General features: G+C 46.0%; 1 protein-coding gene and 1 long non-coding RNA gene across 3 annotated transcripts in view; one reads left to right on the top strand and one right to left on the bottom strand.

The window, feature by feature from the left end:
* Positions 1-980: 980 nt before the first annotated feature.
* Positions 981-19,452, top strand: part of LOC146708625 (phosphofurin acidic cluster sorting protein 1-like) — a 24,765-nt gene continuing 6,293 nt past the window's right edge. For both annotated transcript variants that reach the window (XM_085460554.1, XM_085460553.1), the window contains exons 1-18: positions 981-1,267; positions 4,496-4,583; positions 4,654-4,743; positions 4,840-4,965; positions 5,136-5,298; positions 5,774-5,865; positions 6,137-6,220; positions 6,300-6,359; positions 6,818-6,969; positions 7,142-7,217; positions 7,364-7,420; positions 9,440-9,528; positions 9,620-9,752; positions 11,339-11,443; positions 11,550-11,650; positions 11,819-11,973; positions 19,028-19,138; positions 19,395-19,452. The exon at positions 19,395-19,452 is cut by the window's right edge and continues 45 nt beyond it. In XM_085460554.1, coding sequence (XP_085316680.1) covers positions 1,113-1,267; positions 4,496-4,583; positions 4,654-4,743; positions 4,840-4,965; positions 5,136-5,298; positions 5,774-5,865; positions 6,137-6,220; positions 6,300-6,359; positions 6,818-6,969; positions 7,142-7,217; positions 7,364-7,420; positions 9,440-9,528; positions 9,620-9,752; positions 11,339-11,443; positions 11,550-11,650; positions 11,819-11,973; positions 19,028-19,138; positions 19,395-19,452 — 1,895 coding nt within the window. In that variant the 5' untranslated portion in view covers positions 981-1,112. The remainder of the gene's footprint in view (positions 1,268-4,495; positions 4,584-4,653; positions 4,744-4,839; positions 4,966-5,135; positions 5,299-5,773; positions 5,866-6,136; positions 6,221-6,299; positions 6,360-6,817; positions 6,970-7,141; positions 7,218-7,363; positions 7,421-9,439; positions 9,529-9,619; positions 9,753-11,338; positions 11,444-11,549; positions 11,651-11,818; positions 11,974-19,027; positions 19,139-19,394) is intronic.
* On the bottom strand, positions 13,115-15,138 carry LOC146708626 (uncharacterized). The gene is made up of 2 exons (XR_014920988.1): positions 14,092-15,138; positions 13,115-13,927 (listed from the first exon to the last, which is right to left on the bottom strand). It is a non-coding gene; the product is annotated as an uncharacterized LOC146708626 (long non-coding RNA).

Here is a 19,452-nt window from a genome sequence, read left to right as displayed (position 1 = left end):
CATCTGCTGTGATTGGTTGGGGTGAGAGAAGGAAGACAGGATAAAGACATGCTGTGGAAGAGAGACAGAGGTTAATAATAGAATAGAATAGAATAGAATAGAATAGAATAGAATTCAACTTTATTGTCATTGCACATGCACAGGTACAGGGCAACGAAATGCAGTTTGCATCCATCCAGAAGTGCTTTAGTGATATAGATATATTACAATATATATTAGCAATAATATAGATATGTGAGTATATTACAGAAATGGGTCTATTATGGTATGTTATAATGTACACGGTATGAAGTATGTTGTGAATATTCTATAACTATAAGTATGTACAGGCTGTAGTAATAACAGATATGATTCAATGCAGAGAGGTCTGTTAACACATAGTGAGTGAAGCAGAAACACCCAGTGCATCATGGGAATCCCCGGCAGCCCATGTCTATTGCAGCATCACTAAGGGAGGATTCAGGGTCACCTGGTCCAGCCCTAACTATATGCTTTAGCAAAGAGGAAAGTTTGAAGCCTAATCTTGAAAGTAGAGATAGTGTCTGTCTCCTGAATCCAAACTGGAAGCTGGTTCCACAGAAGAGGGGCCTGAAAACTGAAGGCTCTGCCTCCCATTCTACTTTTAAATACTCTAGGAACAACAAGTAGGCCTGCAGAGCGAGAGCCAAGTGCTCTAATAGGGTGATATGGTACTACAAGGTCATTGAGATAAGATGGGGCCTGATTATTTAAGACCTTGTATGTGAGGAGCAGGATTTTGAATTCTGGATTTAACAGGAAGCCAAAACAGGAGAAATCTGCTCTCTTTCTAGTCCCTGTCAGGACTCTTGCTGCAGCATTTTGGATCAGCTGAAGTGGGACATTTTTATTTCATGCCTGGATTCTCTGAGCATGAATGCTGAAGGTGGAGCTGAGGAGTGGAGGGCTCGCTCTGCTGGAAACCCAGAAGAAGAGACGGAGGTGTCTCCTCACCAGGATGTGCTGAGCAGCTCTGCTGTGTCTGCTCTTGGATCAGCCCCCCCTCCCCCGGCTCTCAGCCCCGCCCTTACTGGTAGCCGGGCTGGAGGATCAGCTCACGGCATCGCAGAGACTGCCGACTGGGAGAGGAAACGATGGCGGCGGCTGTGGACCGAGGAGGACTCCGGTGGTCCACCGACACGTCAGCGGGGACCGAGGCTGCCGGGGAGCCAGACGGTCGCGGCCCGGTGCCCATGAACCTTTTCGCTACCTGGGAGATCGACCGGTCCTCCCCGAGCTGCGTGCCCAGGTAAGAGGATCGATGCCCGGGCAGAGAGGAGAGGACGACGGGCTTCTACACAGCACCTGTTTGTTCTGTGTGTGTGTAAATGTTTTCATGTGTGATCAGTAAAGATGCAGCAGGTGCGTTCAGGTGAGTCTGGGGAACTCGAGCCTCTGTGCCTGTAATTACTGATGAATGATGATCTTTATCATTTCCATGAACCTGCTCATGCAGAAGTCCAGACTTGGTTCCTGTTGTTTTAGTTTGTGTTCATTTTTAGTTTCAGTCCAGTCAGAGGTGTTTGTACAGCGTGTGACTGTGGACGCTCACAGGGATCCTGCTGCTGCTGAGAGCTGTTCTGTCTGCAGTTTGTTAAACCTGAATTGGCAGTGTGAGTTTCTCAGAGGTCTGTGGGTGTTTTATGATCGCACACACCCTGGCATTGTGCTGTATACCTTATTATTAAGACTGATGCCCTTCAACCTGCTGATGCGTGCAGGTGAAGCCCGTCCAGTTGTTTTGTCGGTGATGGTTGTAAAACACCGTGTTTGCACAGTAACGTGAAACTCTCCTTTTAAACTGATCAGGTGCAACAGAAGGGAGAGCAGGGCTGTGCCTGCTGTCATTCAGCAGTTCATCCACAGGATGACAGGATGGTTTCAGACTTCCTGACGTCAACTTGAAGTCAGATCAGCTTCAGTGCTTCCTTTATTACTTCCTTTGGCAGAGGAGACACCGGAGCGTCCTTTACACTCTCATAAAGGACGCTCAGATCATGAATCAGATCAATCTCCTGTCGAGTTGATCTGATGTAAACTGTCGGTGGTTCAAAGTGAAGCTGCTCCTCCTCACTGTCCCGCAATGCTCAGGGGTTTCACCTGGTTCTGGCTTATCAGCGGTGTTAAGACCAGAGACACCTGCAAGGTCATGACCTCAGTGATTACATCAGCTTTCAGCAGCCAATTAGAAGTGGACAAAAATTCCTGATGACAGCCGATTAGCGTTCGTTCTCTCTGATCGCCACCTGCCTGTTTCCGGGAAGATTAGCAACATGTTCGTGCAGGGGTTAAGGAAGCCAAGCAGTCAGTGTTAATCCTCCGCTGTTCTGAGGTCAGTCTGGAGTAAAGACTTGCGGAGCCTCCATCAAAATTTTCTCCAGATCTCCAGATTCATGAACTGGAGCTTTGTCCTGGAAAACTGACGATGTGGAGCCAAGTGAGAAATTTGTGGGTTAATTCAGAGGTTTTCCCACACAGAGCTGTTTGGTTTAAAACTCATTTCCTGCGTGTTGAACTCGCATAACTATGCATGTGACCAATAAAGGATCTTGAATCTCGAGATGAGAGCGATCGATGTGTTTGTCTTCATGCAGAGCAGCTTTTAAATGATGAACTCTCCTCATCATCACGCTGCTCTGTTACAGTGACCCTCATCGCTGTGCCTGAGTTTAAGCATCTGATCAAAGATAACAGCGCCACCATCAGGTCGGCATGTGAACGTAGAAGGACAAGTAACCTGTTACAGACTGGGGCCTGTGCTGGCGCGTGCCCTCTGTCGAGGCTGACGTTTTTCAGGAGCTGAGAGCGTCACTGTCAGTTTTATGTACAACAGTCGTAGGCTAAAGCTTAACGCACCAAATAAGTGGAAAGTGAGGGTAAAACACACGAAACAAACAAGTCATCCACCCACACAGGCACATTAAAAACAGAAGCTATCCTTCACACAAAGTTTGGATCTATTTTTCACCGCCTACGTGGCAAACAGTGGCCGTGTATCAGATTTGGTGTTACACATCACTGTCTTTGCACGAATGAGAAGGAAATGTGTGAATCTTCGTCCTCAGCAGCAGAGCCAGCCTTCTGTCCTCGGGAGGGCGGATCAGAGCTCAGGTGGCACTGTTAGCAGGATTAGCTCCTGCTGGCCGGCGTTGACAGGAAGCTGCAGCCTACAGGACGAGTCCCAGCATGACCTCGCAGTAATGAGGTCTCAGGAGGTCAGCCTCTCACACTCAGCTCCCTCAGGACTCAGCTCTATTAAACACGTCCACCTCACTGCTGAAGGGAAGCTGAGGAGGTTAAACAGGCCCCGCCTCCACGATGCGTCAGGAATACACGACTGGAATATTTGAAGTGATGGATCTCCGGGTCAAACATGGCCAGAGTGTAAAAGAAGGAGATAAATGAAGGTGAGGTGAATCACACGGCTCTGGATGCTCAGTTTAAGATGCTTTTTTGTCCTTCATGATTTTTTTTAGTCAGCAGAGTCACAAATTTATTTCATTCCAGCATAAAAACCTCGATAATCAGCCCCAGAGTGTGATATTTACTGATAATTACTGATATTTTCTGGGGTGTCTGTAGCTCAGGTGGTTGAGCAGGTTGGTGGTTCGATCCCCTGCCAAATTTCCTTGGGCAGCCCCATGTTGCTCTCCGATGCATCCTTGGATGCATTTGAGAGGCTTTCAGCCAAGAACTGATTCTGTTTTCAGTTTGTTTTCTTAGCAAACACACTTTGGCTGCTGCCCCTCTGATGGCTTCTGGACAACGGCAATAAGAAGGGAGGGGCCTTTTGGGGAGCAACAGATTAAGTATGGTAAATGGCCCGTGTTTGTACAGCGCTTTACTAGTCCCTAAGGACCCCAAAGCGCTTCACACATTCAGTCATTCACCCATTCACACACACATTCACACACTGGTGATGGCAGCTACATTGTAGCCACAGCCACCCTGGGGCGCACTGACAGAGGCGAAATAAAAAAACTTGTGTTGGAAACCATCTAAAGCTTTAGCAGCTAATTTAGAAGAAAAAAAACAGACTAGCTTTCATCTCCACGTGGACAGAGAGAGGCGCTGGTGTGACAGACAGGAGGCCGAGCAGGACGGACGTGAGCCAATCAGATGGAGCTGAGGCTGAGAGAGGAGGGAGGGTGGATGTTGGACAAAGGATAATGAAGACAGAGCTGCCAGGCAGGATGAGAAGAGGAAGACCTCAGAGGAGGTTCATGGATGTAGTGAAGACCAACATGCAGACGGTTGGCAAGAGGAATTGCTTGTGATTGTCTTCAAACTGCTTGCCCGTAATAATCTGCTGAAACTTTAGTTGCTGAGTTTCCACCGACTTTGAAGCTGGAGTAAGTTTAGCTGCAGGTGCTGATCAGACTTGTGCTGTGATCTCGTCTGTAGGCTGTCAGTCTGTTCACACCTGCTGCTGTTTGTGTTGACAGTGAAGCTGCTTCCTGTTTGCTGTGCTCTGCAGGCTCTGCATTCTGACCGTGAAGAAGCTGAAGGTTCTGAGGGAGCTGGACAGAGAGCTCAGCTCCGTCATCATCGCTGTAAAAATCCAGGTGAGATTCTGGCAGTCGCCGGCCTGACACTCACCTGTGCTGTCGATCTGACCCTGGATCTGTGTCTCAGGGCTCTAAGCGGACGTTGAGATCCAACGAGTACCTTCCTCCTCCCGACGGCCTCATGGAAACAGACCTGGAGCTCACCTTCTCCCTGCAGGTTGCACATTTAACAAAAATTCCCTTCTCAGCATGAAGAACCACACAGATCGCACACTGCCCCCTGTCTCTGATGTAAAATTGTGTGTGTATGCAGTATCTTCACTTCCTGAAGCGAGATGTGAACCGTCTGCATGTGATGTTGCAGAGGAGGAAGAGGTACAAGAACCGAACCATCCTGGGCTACAAAACCCTCGCAGTGGGTGTTGTCAACATGGCCGAGGTACGACAGGAAGCTCTGCTGCATCGGGAACTCTCGCCACAGCGTGTAGCACGTTTAGCTCAAAGATCTCCCCGTCAGCAAAATTACACCACAAGATTTTGTTTCTCCAGCAGCCGTCGTCAGATCTGTGAGATGGGACGGAAAAGTTTAAAAATGTGTGTGTGTCCCAGGTGATGCAGCGTCCAACAGATGGTGCCCACATACTCGGTCTCCATAGCAACCTGAAGGATGCTTCTGTGCGTGCGGCGGAACTGAGCGTTCATACTCTCTGCAGCCATCCAATAGAAATAGAGGACACAACTGGTCACCATGGCAACAAGGGCAAGGCCTCAGGTAGGAGGACAGAGAGTCTGACCATCCCTGCATCAGGTACTTGTTATAAACTGGCTACTGATTGGTCAGACATAGAGTAATAGAGTACATGTAAAGGCACAACACACACATTTTTGTTTTCATATCTTAGTGAGGACACCTAGCTGACACAATGTTTTCCCGAGCCCCTCACCCTCACCATCGCCTAACTGTGGCTCGTGGGGACGGGCACTTTGTCCCCATCAGTATTGTAACATCCCAGTTTTCAAATGTACACACACACTCACAGCAGTCTGTGATGATGTCACTGCTGAGAGCTGTGACATCACTCTGTAAATGAAACACACATCAGGTCACCTGTTCACAGAAAATGGCTGCAGGTGTCGCTACTGCCACAAAATGAGCTGTGTGTGTGTGTGTGTGTGTGTGTGTGTGTGTGTGTGTGTGTGTGTGTGTGTGTGTGTGTGTGTGTGTGTGTGTGTGTGTGTGCAAACAGACCGCTCTCCTGATGTGGAGAACTACTGGGAGGACGATGACGACAGCTTCTCCTCTGAACAGGAAGGAAGTGACGACGCAGTCTTGCCTCAGGTGACCTCACCTTTATATCTTATAAAGCAGCTCTGGGTACAGCATGAAGTCAGTTAAACTTCGGGGATATGGATGTGGTTCAGTAACAGAGGCTTTGGTGTTCATGAAATCAACAACAGGTGTACGAGAGGAGCAACAGTGGGTCCACGCTGCTCTCTTTTTCTGATTATTGTATTTTGTGCGCAGGCTATGAAACCACGACTTTCACTTTGAGCATTTGTGGAGGATTTCACTGAAACAAATGCTCGATGAGCCTCTTTTTTCCCCTCAGGACATGTTTGATGATGACGAGGATGTCCGGGGAAAGATTAAGACGTCTCACAGGAAAATGATGCGAACATCCTCGCTGACTCAGGTAAGGACCAATCAGAGCAGCTGATGGTTGAGGGGCCGAAGCTGTCTTTTTCACTTTTCTTCTGTTTTCTGTCATTCAGCAGCCGAACTTTAAGCAGAAGTTTGTGGCTCTGCTAAAGAGATTCAAAGTCAGTGATGAGGTTGGTACTCACCTTCATTACCTTCAAACTCCATCTGGAGGAACTTCAGGTAGAGCTGTTTATTTTAAACTGGTGTCCCGGTGACAGTCGCCCGTTCTGGTTAGAACTTTGTAGGAACAGTTAAGTTGTGCAGGGTTTCTGGTTTGGTGTCCTCAGGATCAGCTCTCTGCTTCCTTGGACCTCTGGGACTTCATCAGAACTGCTGTCAGCGTCCTTGTACTGGTTCTTCTTGACGTTTCCAGCTCGATATTTTGTCAGAAAATCCTTCAGTAACAATACTGAGTGAAGAACCCAGGATCAGAGTTGAAAAAGACTTTTTATTGTCGACTGAGTAACTGAATCAAACACAGCTTTGCTGCTGACATCAGTGAAAATAAAACCATAACCTGGTTTGTAGGACATGAGTTGTAAAAAGTAGGACCTCTGTTTCGTGACCCCAATTGGCTCGTTTCCTGCAGGTTCTGGACTCGGACCCCGTGGGTCAGAGTCAGGAGGCCGAGGAGAACCTGGACCTCCTGTACGACAGCCTGGAAGTTTACAACCCGAGCGACAGCGGCCCTGAGCTGGACGACAACGACAGCATCCAGAGCACTCCCAAACCCAAGCTCAGGTGAGCCTGAAACACACCTGTCTGCGTTCACAGCTTGTCAAGCTGGACAGGAAGTTTGACCTCCAGTCAAAATGTTAGTCAAACATATTTGTGTGTTTTTAGTGTCCCATCGCAATTCTGAGTCTATCTGAGGTGTGAGGTGGTGACTATGCTGGCTGTTTTCCACCCGCAGGCCGTTCTTCGAGGACGTCTCTCAGTCGAGCTCTCAGACTGAGATCGGGAGTCAGCAGAGAGAACGGACTGCAGCCGTGAGTGAAACACAGCATCATCATGTGAACATCCAGAACCTGAAGCTCCTGTCAGGAGACATCGGTGTATGATGGATGCAGCTTTAGAAGCTGTGTCGCCCCCTGCAGATCAAGCTGTGTAACTGCATCCTGCTGTTGTTACACAGGCGGCAGATCTACGAGGAGACTCTGAGGAGGTGAAAGGAGAGGAGACCGGGCCGAGGGTGAATCTGAAACACACACACACAAAGACACACACACTTGTTCTTTATATTGTAAGGTAGAGCCTACGATAATCCATGCAGAGAAAAACCCATCAATCATATGACCCCCTATGAGCAAGTACGGAGCCCTGCAAGGGACATGGCAGGAAAAAAATGAAGGTAAACTTTTGCAAAACTTTTGCGAGATCTCGCAAAACATCAAACTGGTGGGTAACAGACGTCTCCGAAAACGTCGGAGCACTTTTGCAAATATGTGGTGTCTTGATAAAGCGAGCAGATATTTGAAGTTTACACAGCTGCATTCTCGCCTGAAAATATGCTACACATTTATTTTGTGACCATTTGTGAGTGATAATAGTAATATTTAAACTAAGTAGCTGCTGCCATTGTTGGGAACTGGAATTGACTGGGCCGCGCTATGAATTCTGGGATAGGTGACGAGCCAGGCGACGAAGGCAGTCCCAATTCGAAGGCTGCTCCAAATGCATCCTTCGTGGCCCAACCTATCCTTTCCAACAATGGCAGCAGCTACTTAGTTTTAATATTACTCTTATCACTCACAAATGGTCACAAAATAAACTTGTAAGATATTTTCGGGCTGTGTAAACTTCAAATATCTGTCTATATTTGCAAAAGTGCTCCGACGTTTTCAGAGACGTCTTACCCACCAGCTCAAAGTTCATCATCAGTTTTCTTCCTCCCATGTCCCTCGCGGGTCTCCGTAAGCAAGCACTTTGGTGACATTGGGGAGGAAAAACTCCCTTTTAACAGGAAGAAACCTCCAGCAGAACCAGGCTCAGGGAGGGGCGGGGCCATCTGCTGTGATTGGTTGGGATGAGAGAAGGAAGACAGGATAAAGACATGCTGTGGAAGAGAGACTGAGATTAATAATAATTGGAAATAAATGATCTGAATTTCAGGAGCGGGGCCACGCCTCCAAACACGCCCCTTCCAGTTCTTGTCTATATACACATCCCCAGCTCTACAACTTGTCCGTTCTTGTTTTTGTGGAAACACCTTTCGAGAAAGTCTTTAACACAGCTTATCTTACACGAGTAACATAATCTTACTCACCCTTCCATTTGCTTACAATCGCGTCCGTCAGCACCTCAGATGAAGGACTACACAGCTCTGCTTCATCGGTTTCCCTCCCAGCAATCCAAGAAACCCAAACACTCTGAATGTCATGGCGGCGCTTCAAAGAGACCAAATGCTGCTCTGGAAAACCTTCTAGCATTTTTCTTGCCAGCCAATAATCCGGTCTGCTACGTCGATCCATCTCCTTTTATCTGAACTCCGTCGTGCACAAAATTCCTCAAGGCATCCCTTCACTTCTCATGTGCTTTCACATGATGCTAGTGATTCAAGATTCAACCTTCTTTACTCACCACATGTACTTGTATAACTATGCATGTGACGAATAAAGAATCTTGAGTCTTGAATCACTAGCATCATTTAAACCCTCCCCCCTTGACACAGAATTCAAAACAACTCTCCAAGCGAAGGCTTTCAGTTCAACCAGCCCTTCCAAGACTGCTCACCATCACCTCTCTTTGTTTCAGAAATCAACACAGTCGTTATCGCTACCTTACCCAAAGTAAATTAATCAGCCGAGCACCCCCTCTCCATCTTCTACTCCAAGACGAGCTCACGTAAGAGTTTACGAGCCATCAAGCCGTTAACTCAAGTAATGAAGCTCTGACAGTGACAACATGTGTCCTACATATTTGTTTAATATGTGCGTTGAAGGACATGTCCTGGTCAAAAATGACTCCAAGGTTCCTCACAGCGTTACTGGAGGCCAAGGTAATGCCATCCAGAGTAAGAATCTGCTTAGATACCATATTTCTAAGCTTTTCAGGGCCGAGTACAATAACCTCAGTTTGATCTGAATTAAGAAGCAGAAAGTTAGCGGCCATCCAGGTCTTTATGTCTTTAAGACATTCCTGCAGTTTAACTCATTGGTGTGTGTTATCTGGCTTCATGGACAGATAAAGTTCTTCTTCTTGTTTTCCACAGAAACCGGAAGATGATGTTGCCATGGGAACAGACACAGGCCCAGCTGCCAAACTATGTAAAACAGAGTCTCAGACACACATGTCACCAAGGTATACACACACACACACGTAATGTTTGAGCTCCTACAGGTATGAACAGCTGTGTAAAAACGCCTCATACACCTGTGTGCTCCTCCTGCAGTAACACGGGAAGTCAGTCGTCTCGCCACACGTGGATCATCGCTATGAAGGACAGACAGAACTCGAGAGGCATGGACCGAACGAGCAGCATCGACAGTGGGACATCGTCTGATTGCAGGATACCTGCTCCACAGGTGAGAAAGCGTCAGTTCCAGGGGTTTAAGCCTCTTTTTATTAGTAGCTAGTCGGATCGATTTTTAGCACCTTCTCAGCCGGGAAAGGTGATCCGAGCAGAGACTAAAATGTGATGTCATCAGCCTGCATGCTACCAATTGCACTTGGTAATATTGCACATCAGGGATACAGGGCGAAAGTTACCATTGTGTATGGGATGTGTGTGTCTGTCTGCACGTGTGTGGTCATCTGTAAAGTCTTTGTTGTAGAGTCTGACAGCTGACGGAAGGAAAGACCTCCGATGTCCATAACTTGGATGTTCGTTCAGTGGTTGCAGTGGGGGATGTTTGTGCCTGTGGAAGTCTACCACCAGCTCCTTGGTTTTACTGGTGTTGATCTGGAGGTAGTTCGGCTGGCACCAGTCCACAAAGTCCTGGGTCAGACCTCTGTATCCTTGTCGTCCCCATCAGTGATGGGCCGCCTGCAGTCGTCAGAGAACTTCTGCAGGAAGCACTGGGTGGAGTTGTGGGAGACGTCCGCAGTGTAGATGGTGAAGAGGAACGGAGCCAGAACCGTTCCCTGTGGGGCCCTGTACTGCAGACGACCCTGTCCGACACACAGGCCTGAGTCCTCACATACTGTGGTCGGTCGGGGAGGTAGTCCAGAATCCATGTGGGAGCTGTGGGACTCTCCCCAGCCTCAGGTTCAGGTTGAAGAGGTGCTCCATCACCCCACACAGGACCTGACAACCCTTGAGCTGAGTACCTGAGTACTGGATTGTAGTGGAAAACCAGTCAATTCCAGTCGAGTGGTGCCCAGTCGATCCACGCAGGCACTAATGGAAAAGGGGCCTTAGTGTCAGCAGGAACATGTTCCACCACCAGGTGTCAGTGTTGCTCCTGTTTTGGTGTTAAAATCACTGATGCTGCATGCCGTCACCTCATTATCTGTGTGTGTGTGCGACGTCACTGTGCCATCCGCCTCCTTTTCATCCATACAGAAAATTGCAGATGTGTACACTGCTCTCAGAAATGTAACACTTTGAAACACGTCAGGTCTCAATGGGAAAGATCGTGCTGGATATCTCTGATGTCGACGAGTAACATGTTAGGAATGAAAGGATGCCGTGTTGTTTGATGGCCTGCAGAGGGTCAGATTCAGGTTCAGGGTCAGAGTGAACTGTCTGTCTTACCTGTATTTCTTTAGCTGGGACCACATCCTGTTGTCACGCCGTTTCTCGTGATAATGGCGGATGGCGTGAGGATGAATTGAGGCTCCGTTTTGGGGCCCTCAGAGGAGACTGGTGTTAGCTTCCGGGCTGGGCAGATGTGCATTTACTAATGAGAAGTGAATGAATTGAAAAAAGGATGTTGGTCGGGCACCAAAACGAGAAAACACAGTTTAAAGTGCAGGGGCGGTCACAGATAGACAGCGAACCAGGAGGGGGGTGTTTGAGGTCTGGCCCCCCTACTGAAATTCAGATAACTTATCTCCAAGTGAAAGATAGACACAGTCGCTGTACCGATTCACGTTTGGGGCCTCAAGTGGGCACTAGAGGAACTGCAGTACTTCATATCTGACACTAAAGACTGGTGCTTGTTTTTAGGTAGCTAGAAAGTCGGTTTTGGATCAGCTGAACCACATCCTGTTCTCTGATGATCAGATACCTGACTCCATTATCCTGATCAACACCACAGACTGGCAGGGACAGGTACGCATCCTTTTTCTGTCTTTCAGGGGTTTGAATCAAGCTGAGTTCAGTTTCTATGATCGTTCAGAGCCCAACGTGTCTTTGTGTCTGCGCTGTCCCTCCTTAGTATCTCTCTGAGGTTCTCTTCGATCAGCCAATCGTCTGCACTGTTTCAACGGCTGATGTTCAGGCCGCCTTCAGCGCCATCATCGGACGCATCCAGAGATTGTAAGAACATCCGTACTTTTATTCTGCACAGACATCAGTGTTTGAATCTGGCTGAGCTCTGAATCCTGTCCTGCATACTTACGTCAAAAAATTCATTTGATTATAAACAAGTTTGCATACATATATGTATGAATATATATTCTCTCTGACCTGAATCCGTTTCTGCAGCTGTAACTGCAACTCGCAGACTCCGCCCACCATGAAGGTGGCAGTGGGAGGAGATCAGAGCTACCTGACCACAGTGCTCTGCTGCTTCGTCGAGCAGCTGGCCAGCAAGACGTCTGATTGGTTGAGCTACATCCGCTTTCTCATCATCCCTATTGGTGCGCCTATCACACACACACACACACACACACACACACACACACACACACACACACACACACACACACGAAACATACACACATTTCACTAAATCATTGTCTCAGTTGCGATGAGAGTACCGTCTGGAGACGCCAGTATTTGTTCTATATCTACTGATCATTTGGTTTTTGTATTTGTTCAGCGTAAAAGTTGGGTGAAAATGACATTTTCTTCATTTTTGTTACAAATAATTTAATTGTAACAAGTATTGTGCAGTTGTTAGTTTGCAGATTTATTAAATATATATCATTCAGAAACACTGTCACGGCCCTGAGTGTGACGACTCAGCATTTTGTATTTCTTTATATTATTCGATGTTCTTGTTTATTCTGTTATGTCTTTTGTTGAGGTTTGCCATTTGTTTGGCTTCTGTTCTGTGCTCACACTTCTCTGTGTTCCCTCTGTCTGTGTCGTGTCACTCACCGTCTGCTCGTGAATCTGTTAAGTTCAGTGTCTTGTCGGGTTCTGTGTCTGTGAGTTTCCTGTTTTATTCTGAAGGTCTCTGTCTCATGTGAGTGTTGTCAGCCTTACGTCTGTGTCTCGTCAGCCAAATTTCACCCAATCTACTTATTCATAAACGTGACAATTTGCAGTGTTTTGAAAGGAGCATTGTGTTCCCCTCCTGTATCCCATCCCACGATTACTCCTGTGAGTATTTAAGCCCCGTGTGTTCTTTCCCTGCATCATCCTCTGTCTCCCTGCATCAAGGTTTGCGTTTGCTTAGTTTTCCCAGTTCTGTTTCCGCCACCCTCACCTTTGTTATATGTTCACTCTCCATTACAGTTTTTCTCAGTTGCTTTGGTACTTCATCAAAAAGAAAAGTCAGTTGCTCAAAATAAGTAGTCAATGCTTCAAAAGCAAGTCCCTTAATCAAAACAGATGATATATTCATCAAAAGCAAGTACTTATATCAAAGTGTCAGGGCTGTCACAATTACAAGTCATCACACCAGCACCTTTGGTCACAAAATCAAATGGTTTGAACATGTTCTCATTGTGACGGAGTTCTTTGTAGGTGCTTCCCAATGACATGTCAAGTCTGGACAGCATGCACGGCATGTTGAAAACCAGAAATTGTAAAGGAAAATCAAGACACTTCCTCTGCACTCTTGATAATATTTAATTGAAACTGTTCACAGCTTTGTGCAACTGGGGAAATACAGCAAATCAAACATTTTACAGCAAACAAACTCACTTAGACAGTAAACCTTACTGCAGTAGTCATGAAACAAAAAACTGAAAAACAGACACTGCTGCATATCAATCATTGATATCTAGACGCTCCCGTCTGTCTGCCCACATATTTGCATCAACATCACAGCGAATGTCAGCTCTATCGATGCATCGGGGAAAGTATCTTCTGGAGTGTCGAATCCACCTTCTGCAGGACTCTGCTGTGATGTCATCACAAGCTGCATCCATAGCTGCTAGCAGGGTCATTTGGGTATGTGGATGCCTGTCATATACCCTCCACCTCCAGGAAGAGAAAAACTCCTCAATTGGATTTAGGAATGGACTGTAAGGAGGAAGAAACTCCATAAGCATCCTGTCGTGTGCTGCAAACAACTGCCTGACTACAGCAGAGTGATGGAAGCTAACATTATCCCAAACCACTACATACATTGTCCGATTGTCACCAGGATCATCCCTTTCATTTTGTGGGATTAGGGCCCGATAAAGAGCGTCCAGAAAAGCCAACAGGTGTTGTGTATTGTATGCACCAATACGAGGAATATGGGTGTGAACGCCATTTTCTGAGATTGCTGCACACATTGTAATATTTCCTCCTCGTTGGCCTGGGACATCAATGGTGGCTCTTTCGTCCACGCCGTCTGCCTTTTGTGAGATTGAATCCAGCTTCGTCAAGATATACAAACGTGTGCAGGGGTTCCCTGGCCTCCAATTCCAGGATACGCTATCCAAAGGATGAGAATAAAAAAGTCTGTAATGGTGCATTTGGCACAACAGATTGTACAGTTTGAACTGTGAATAGGATTACAGTAACATGCATAAATGTAAGTGCAGTACATGGCCTAAACTTTTACAGTAAACAGAGGTACATATGCAAACATGTTTTACCTGTACATACTGGTGACGGAGCTCCTTCACTGTTCCGTTCAAATGGTACTTTGCACAATTGCTTCATGGACATTTCATTCCGTCTGAGGACTCTGTCTATGGTGGGCATTGATATTGACTGAATATTTCCAAAGATGGTGTCATCTTCTACGACAGCTCTTTGTATTTCTCTCAGTCTCAAAGCGTTGTTTGCAGCCACCATTGCACAAATTCTTTCCTCTTGCTGTGGAGTCAAAAGTGGACCTCTTCCACCTCTCCTAGGTTGTCTGGCAGTCCTTTTTGAGATGCAGATGAAAAAACACAAACATAAATAAACGCAAACATGCTTACAGTAATGGTTACAGGACTATCATTCTAAACTCCTTTCTTTACAGCATTACTGTATTGTACCACAGCACACTATGCCACACCTGGGCCAAGTCTGCGCTTCAGTTACAGTACGTCTATATGTAAAGATCTATAAGGTCATGTCCTAATGCAAATCTCCTGTATGACTATGAAAGTGCAGAGCAAATTAGTTTGTGCTGAATAACTACATTACAGTATGCTCGCCTGTTTTCCCGACGAAATGTCTGAATAATAGAACTTACAGTAGTTCTCCCAACATTTGGCTGCACCCTTCGACCAGCCTCGGCCATTGTGAGGCCATGGTTTATCACATGACCCACAAGTGTTGCCCTGATTTCGTCAGGAACGTGTCTATGTGGTTGGCCTCTTCTTGCCCGGTTTTGTCCTCGTCCTCCACCGATCCTCACCCCTCTTCCACAAGGCTGACGTTCCATGTTCTGCAGTTTTGTAGATTCAGTATGCACCTCATGCCAATCCTGGTTTACATTATATATATACTTGTAGAGCAGGGGATACTGTAACGCGATTCACCTGTGACTGGGTAGAAGACTGAAGGACCCGTCCCATCCTGGCAACAAACTGTTCCAACTTCTGCAATCTGGTAGAAGGTTCCGCATCTTCCGGGCAAGGACAGAGAGACTCAAGAGGAGCTTCTATCCCCAAGCCATCCGGGCCCTAAACACACACACCCGCCCTCTCACATCATCTATAATTGACTGAGACAGGACTCTTCCAGACACTAAACCAAGGCACAATGTACATTTCAATTCCTTTAATTTTAAATATGTTTATATTGTCTATCCTGTAAAATAGTCAGATGTCTATTCATATTAATGTACAGAATTCACCTGCTTGCTGCTACTACTGCACATTCACCCAGTGTATATACTATATGTATATATATATATATATATATATATTCTTCCTCTACACCCCCCCCCCCCCCCCCCCCAATTTTTGCACATGTCGAGGAGCGTGTCAGGCTACATTTCACTGTGTGTTATACTTGTATAACTATGCATGTGACAAATAAAGAACCTTGAACCTTGAACCTTGAAGAGGCTTTTCATTGGTTGCAAGTAAGAGTAACACACACCAATTTTCATTAGTGTGAGATAAGGTTCACCTGAGAAAAGTAATTTATGGAGATTTTCATGGAAACTCCTTAAAAATAGGGTTTTCAAAATGGGTGTACAAATTGTTTGACAAGATGTTCAACAATTTTGAGTGCACTGACACAAGCAATGAAATGAAGACTATTAGTTGTAAGGACAATGACTATTCAGCCGGTACAAGTATAAATAATTGTGACATTCATGATAAAAGCAAGGAGATGGCACGGTGGTTAGCACTGTTGCCGCACAGCAAGAAGGTCCTGAGTTCAATTCCAACATCAGGCCGGGGTCTTTCTGTGTGGAGTTTGCATGTTCTCCCCGTGTTTGCGTGGGTTCTCTCCGGGTACTCCGGCTTCCTCCCACCGTCCAAAGACATGCAGCTTGCGAGGATAGGTTAATTGGATAATCCAAATTGCCACTAGGTGTGAATCTGAGTGTGAATGGTTGTCTGTCCCTGTGTGTTGGCCCTGCGACAGACTGGCGACCTGTCCAGGGTGTACCCCGCCTCTCGCCCTATGACAGCTGGGATAGGCTCCAGCGCCCCCCGCGACCCTGAAAAGGATAAGCGGAAGCGAATGGATGGATGGATGGATGGATGGATGATAAAAGCAAGGAGATAGTGATGAATAGCAAGTCAAAAGTGACCATTCTTTAGATATTTGTACTTACTCAACTGCTTCATGTCCAAAGGCATTTGCCTTGAACATGAAACCGCCACAAGGTTGTGCCAAAACGACTACATGTTGTGGAGGTTGAACTAACTATTGTGCAAAGTTTAATTCTGTTATGAGAAATGCACCAAAGCAACTGAGAAAAACTGTAATAAAGCTCCTTCATATCAGTAGTGCCTGAGTCTTGGGTTTGCCCTGCTAACCATGACAAATACACCATTCTTTAACAATGTGAAGTTTTTATTACTGTGTGCTCAAATGTGGGACTTATATTTATTTATCTTAGCTGTCATGGTTTTGACTGGCACGTATTTTAGATGCTCCAGAGCAGTCAGTGTTTCCAGGAAGTGTGCTCCTCTTACTGTGAATGTGCCAAAGTAATCAGTGTTCACCAAACTGCTTTAAAACAAAGAAATGGTTTCTCTTTATCCACAGTAACATCTCTATGTGGAGAAAACAGAGAGAAGTGAACCATTATTTCTATAATAATGTTTTGAGTCTTAATGTGACGGTTTAAAAGCAGTTGCTTGGACAGGTGAAGTCACAGACGATTTAATAAAGCAGCTCCTCAAAGCCTTTTTACATCTCATTGGACTCACGGCTCCTTCGTCCTGTTCATTCAGGTGTTCAGAAAATATCTTCTGAAAGCACACAGTGCATGCAGCAGTGAATACAGACACAGAGATTGTTCATAAAGGATCCCCTCGCAGGAGTTGATAGAGACAAAAATATGCAAATCACTTTGGAAGAACTGACCTTTAAATCCAAAAAGCCAATCCTGTAAGTCACAGTGCTGGGACCAGTATATTTCTATCATTTATGTGAGGCTAATAAAAGCTTGCATTTATTTTAGAGATGAAAGCCATTCATCCAAAACCAGAGCTGCTGTTTGATGAGCTTCCATATTACAGGTTTATACGTGACTGTAACATCCTGGAGGAAATACAATTATTGCTTGTGTAACTCGATGCGTTTCTTTCACAACCTACAGACGTGTTAGGACAGGGAGCTGCTGTCGATGGTGCATCAACCCAGGTCAAAACATCTGGACACAAACATGTGGAGTCACAATGACTAATGTCCCAAATACACAGTACAAAACTCTCAGTTTGACACACAATCCGGTCGTTAAGTGATGACGTGACGAATCCTACTTCCGGGTCTAAAGTAGCCTGCGTTTAATATGGCTTTTGTGTTGTTAACATGTTTAATGTTTTGTATTTTCTTCTATTTGATCTCAAAAAGCTCCTAAAACAGTCAGTGATCCCTGTTGACCTCCCTCGGCTTTTATTACCGCTAATCATTTATTTAAGCTCAGTTTTTAAAACCTTAGGATGTAACTACAGCCCAGCCCATGCAGCAGTATATGAATGACTAACCTCGTATTGTGGATGGATTATCTCAGTTGTTCTCCTGGCTGAAGTTTGGTCCTTTTACAGCATCCTGCCATGCGATTACATTTGTTCCTGACCACCGAGAACACTCACGTTAACTTTTATCGAGTGGAAAAAAAGTTAGCTTGTTTATATTATGCTAACATAGCTGTGTCGCTAGCTGTCACGTAGCACATCATTATATAGCAGCTAGCCCAACTTCAGTAACCCTACAAACGTCACTGCTGTTTAGTTTTCTGTCTTCATTTATGTTGGAAGTGATAGCAGAGCTGTACGTTTGAATTTGTTTCCAAAACCCCGCAGTCAGGACATGCTATATTGTATTTAGATAGAAGCTAGCGAGCTAACTCCCTGCTAACTTCTAACTCCGTTAAATGTCATAAATTCCGTTTTCATGGATGCCTGGATGTTAAACTCAATTTTTACACCTGGTAGAGCAGAACGCTGATCATTTTATTAAAGATGAAAGACTTTAGACAGTTTTTCAACTCTCAGTAATGCCATAGTGATCGTTTGATATATGGACCTGCAGCGGAGTTTAGACCCAGACACGGCTAGTGACGTCAGACTGAACAACCGGATACCAGACAAAGGATGTTCTGGTGTTCCAGCCTGAAACCCCTGCACAGGCATCTCTGCTGATAGCTGCATGCGTGCTGCATGGTCCTGGACGCCTGTTCAGAGTGTCTGGCAGAGGATATGTCAAGACCTAAGTCCAAAGAGGAGACTTGACTCCGACTCGGACCGTCCCGTCTCGTTCCTTTTCTGTGTGTCTGTTGTCGATTGAGTGGATGACCGGTCACAGCATGCAGATGGTGCTGTGGGGTGTTGTCATTGCGGGCCCTGGATCCACTATTCCCCGCCGTGGTGGGCTGTGGGGAATAGGGGTGCTGGTCTTATCCCAGTGCAGGTGCAGCAGTTGGTGACCCAGTGCACTTTTCTACTTGTGCTCTAACCCTTTCTTACATTCTGTTTCCTTTTTTTCATTTTCACCACCATTCATTCATTCACTCTCCATCTCTCTATGTTTATACTTGATAAAAAATTGTATTGAAATCAGAGACATTTGATCAGAAAGTGTTTTAAATTTGTCAGGTTACAGATGGAGTGACCTACATTCCTTCTTTTGACCAATGACCCCGACATGGATCAGTGAGCAGGTGCTTCATGTGTTGAGTTTTGGGTAAAGACCTGAAGCTTCTTACATCCTTTCCCCTGACACAGTGAGAACTTTACTCGTACCAGCTGCGTTTCCAGTAGCTGCTGGTGAAAGCTTAAAGATCCACAGCTCTCTTTAGATCTGAGTAGAGCTCCTTAAAGCTATGTAGAGTTCATGTGAGGCAGCTCATTAGGCTGGTGGACAGCATGTTTTGGCTCATGAACCTTCCTCTAATGCGTTTCTCTGCAGGAGTCCACCCGCTGGCCAAGTACCTGTCTTCCCTGGATGGGAAGTTCAGCGGTTTGTTCATGGACGCCGGCTGGAGGGAGCTGTTTGGACGCCCGGAGCCGCCTCCTCTCGGTAGGTTTCCTCACAATTATTGCAGCCTGACATCTTAGCAGCAGTTTAATGAGCTGGTTTCAGTAAAACAAGCATTTATATGAGATGAGACTCTGTCGTTTGGCCTCTTCTTTGTGTCATTTACTGGTTGAAGCATGCTGCTCTGGCTGAGAGTAGCTCTGTCTCTTCAAACGCACAAACACAAATCCAACCTCTCCAAGTGTTTTTTGGACCCAGGATAAAAACCACAGGATGTGATGTGGTTTGTTTCTGACAGATCCTGTGGGTGTAGCCAGTCGGGTTTCTCAGTATTTGGCCGGAGCGGCTGTTTCTCA

This window comes from Copadichromis virginalis, linkage group LG6, assembly GCF_057382275.1.
Source record: "Copadichromis virginalis isolate Kocher_CV1m ecotype Utaka linkage group LG6, C_Virginalis_male_GT1.1, whole genome shotgun sequence".
Lineage (NCBI taxonomy): Eukaryota > Metazoa > Chordata > Actinopteri > Cichliformes > Cichlidae > Copadichromis > Copadichromis virginalis.
The sequence above is the reverse complement of the archived record's forward strand: the minus strand, read 5'-3'. Positions and strand labels throughout refer to the sequence as shown.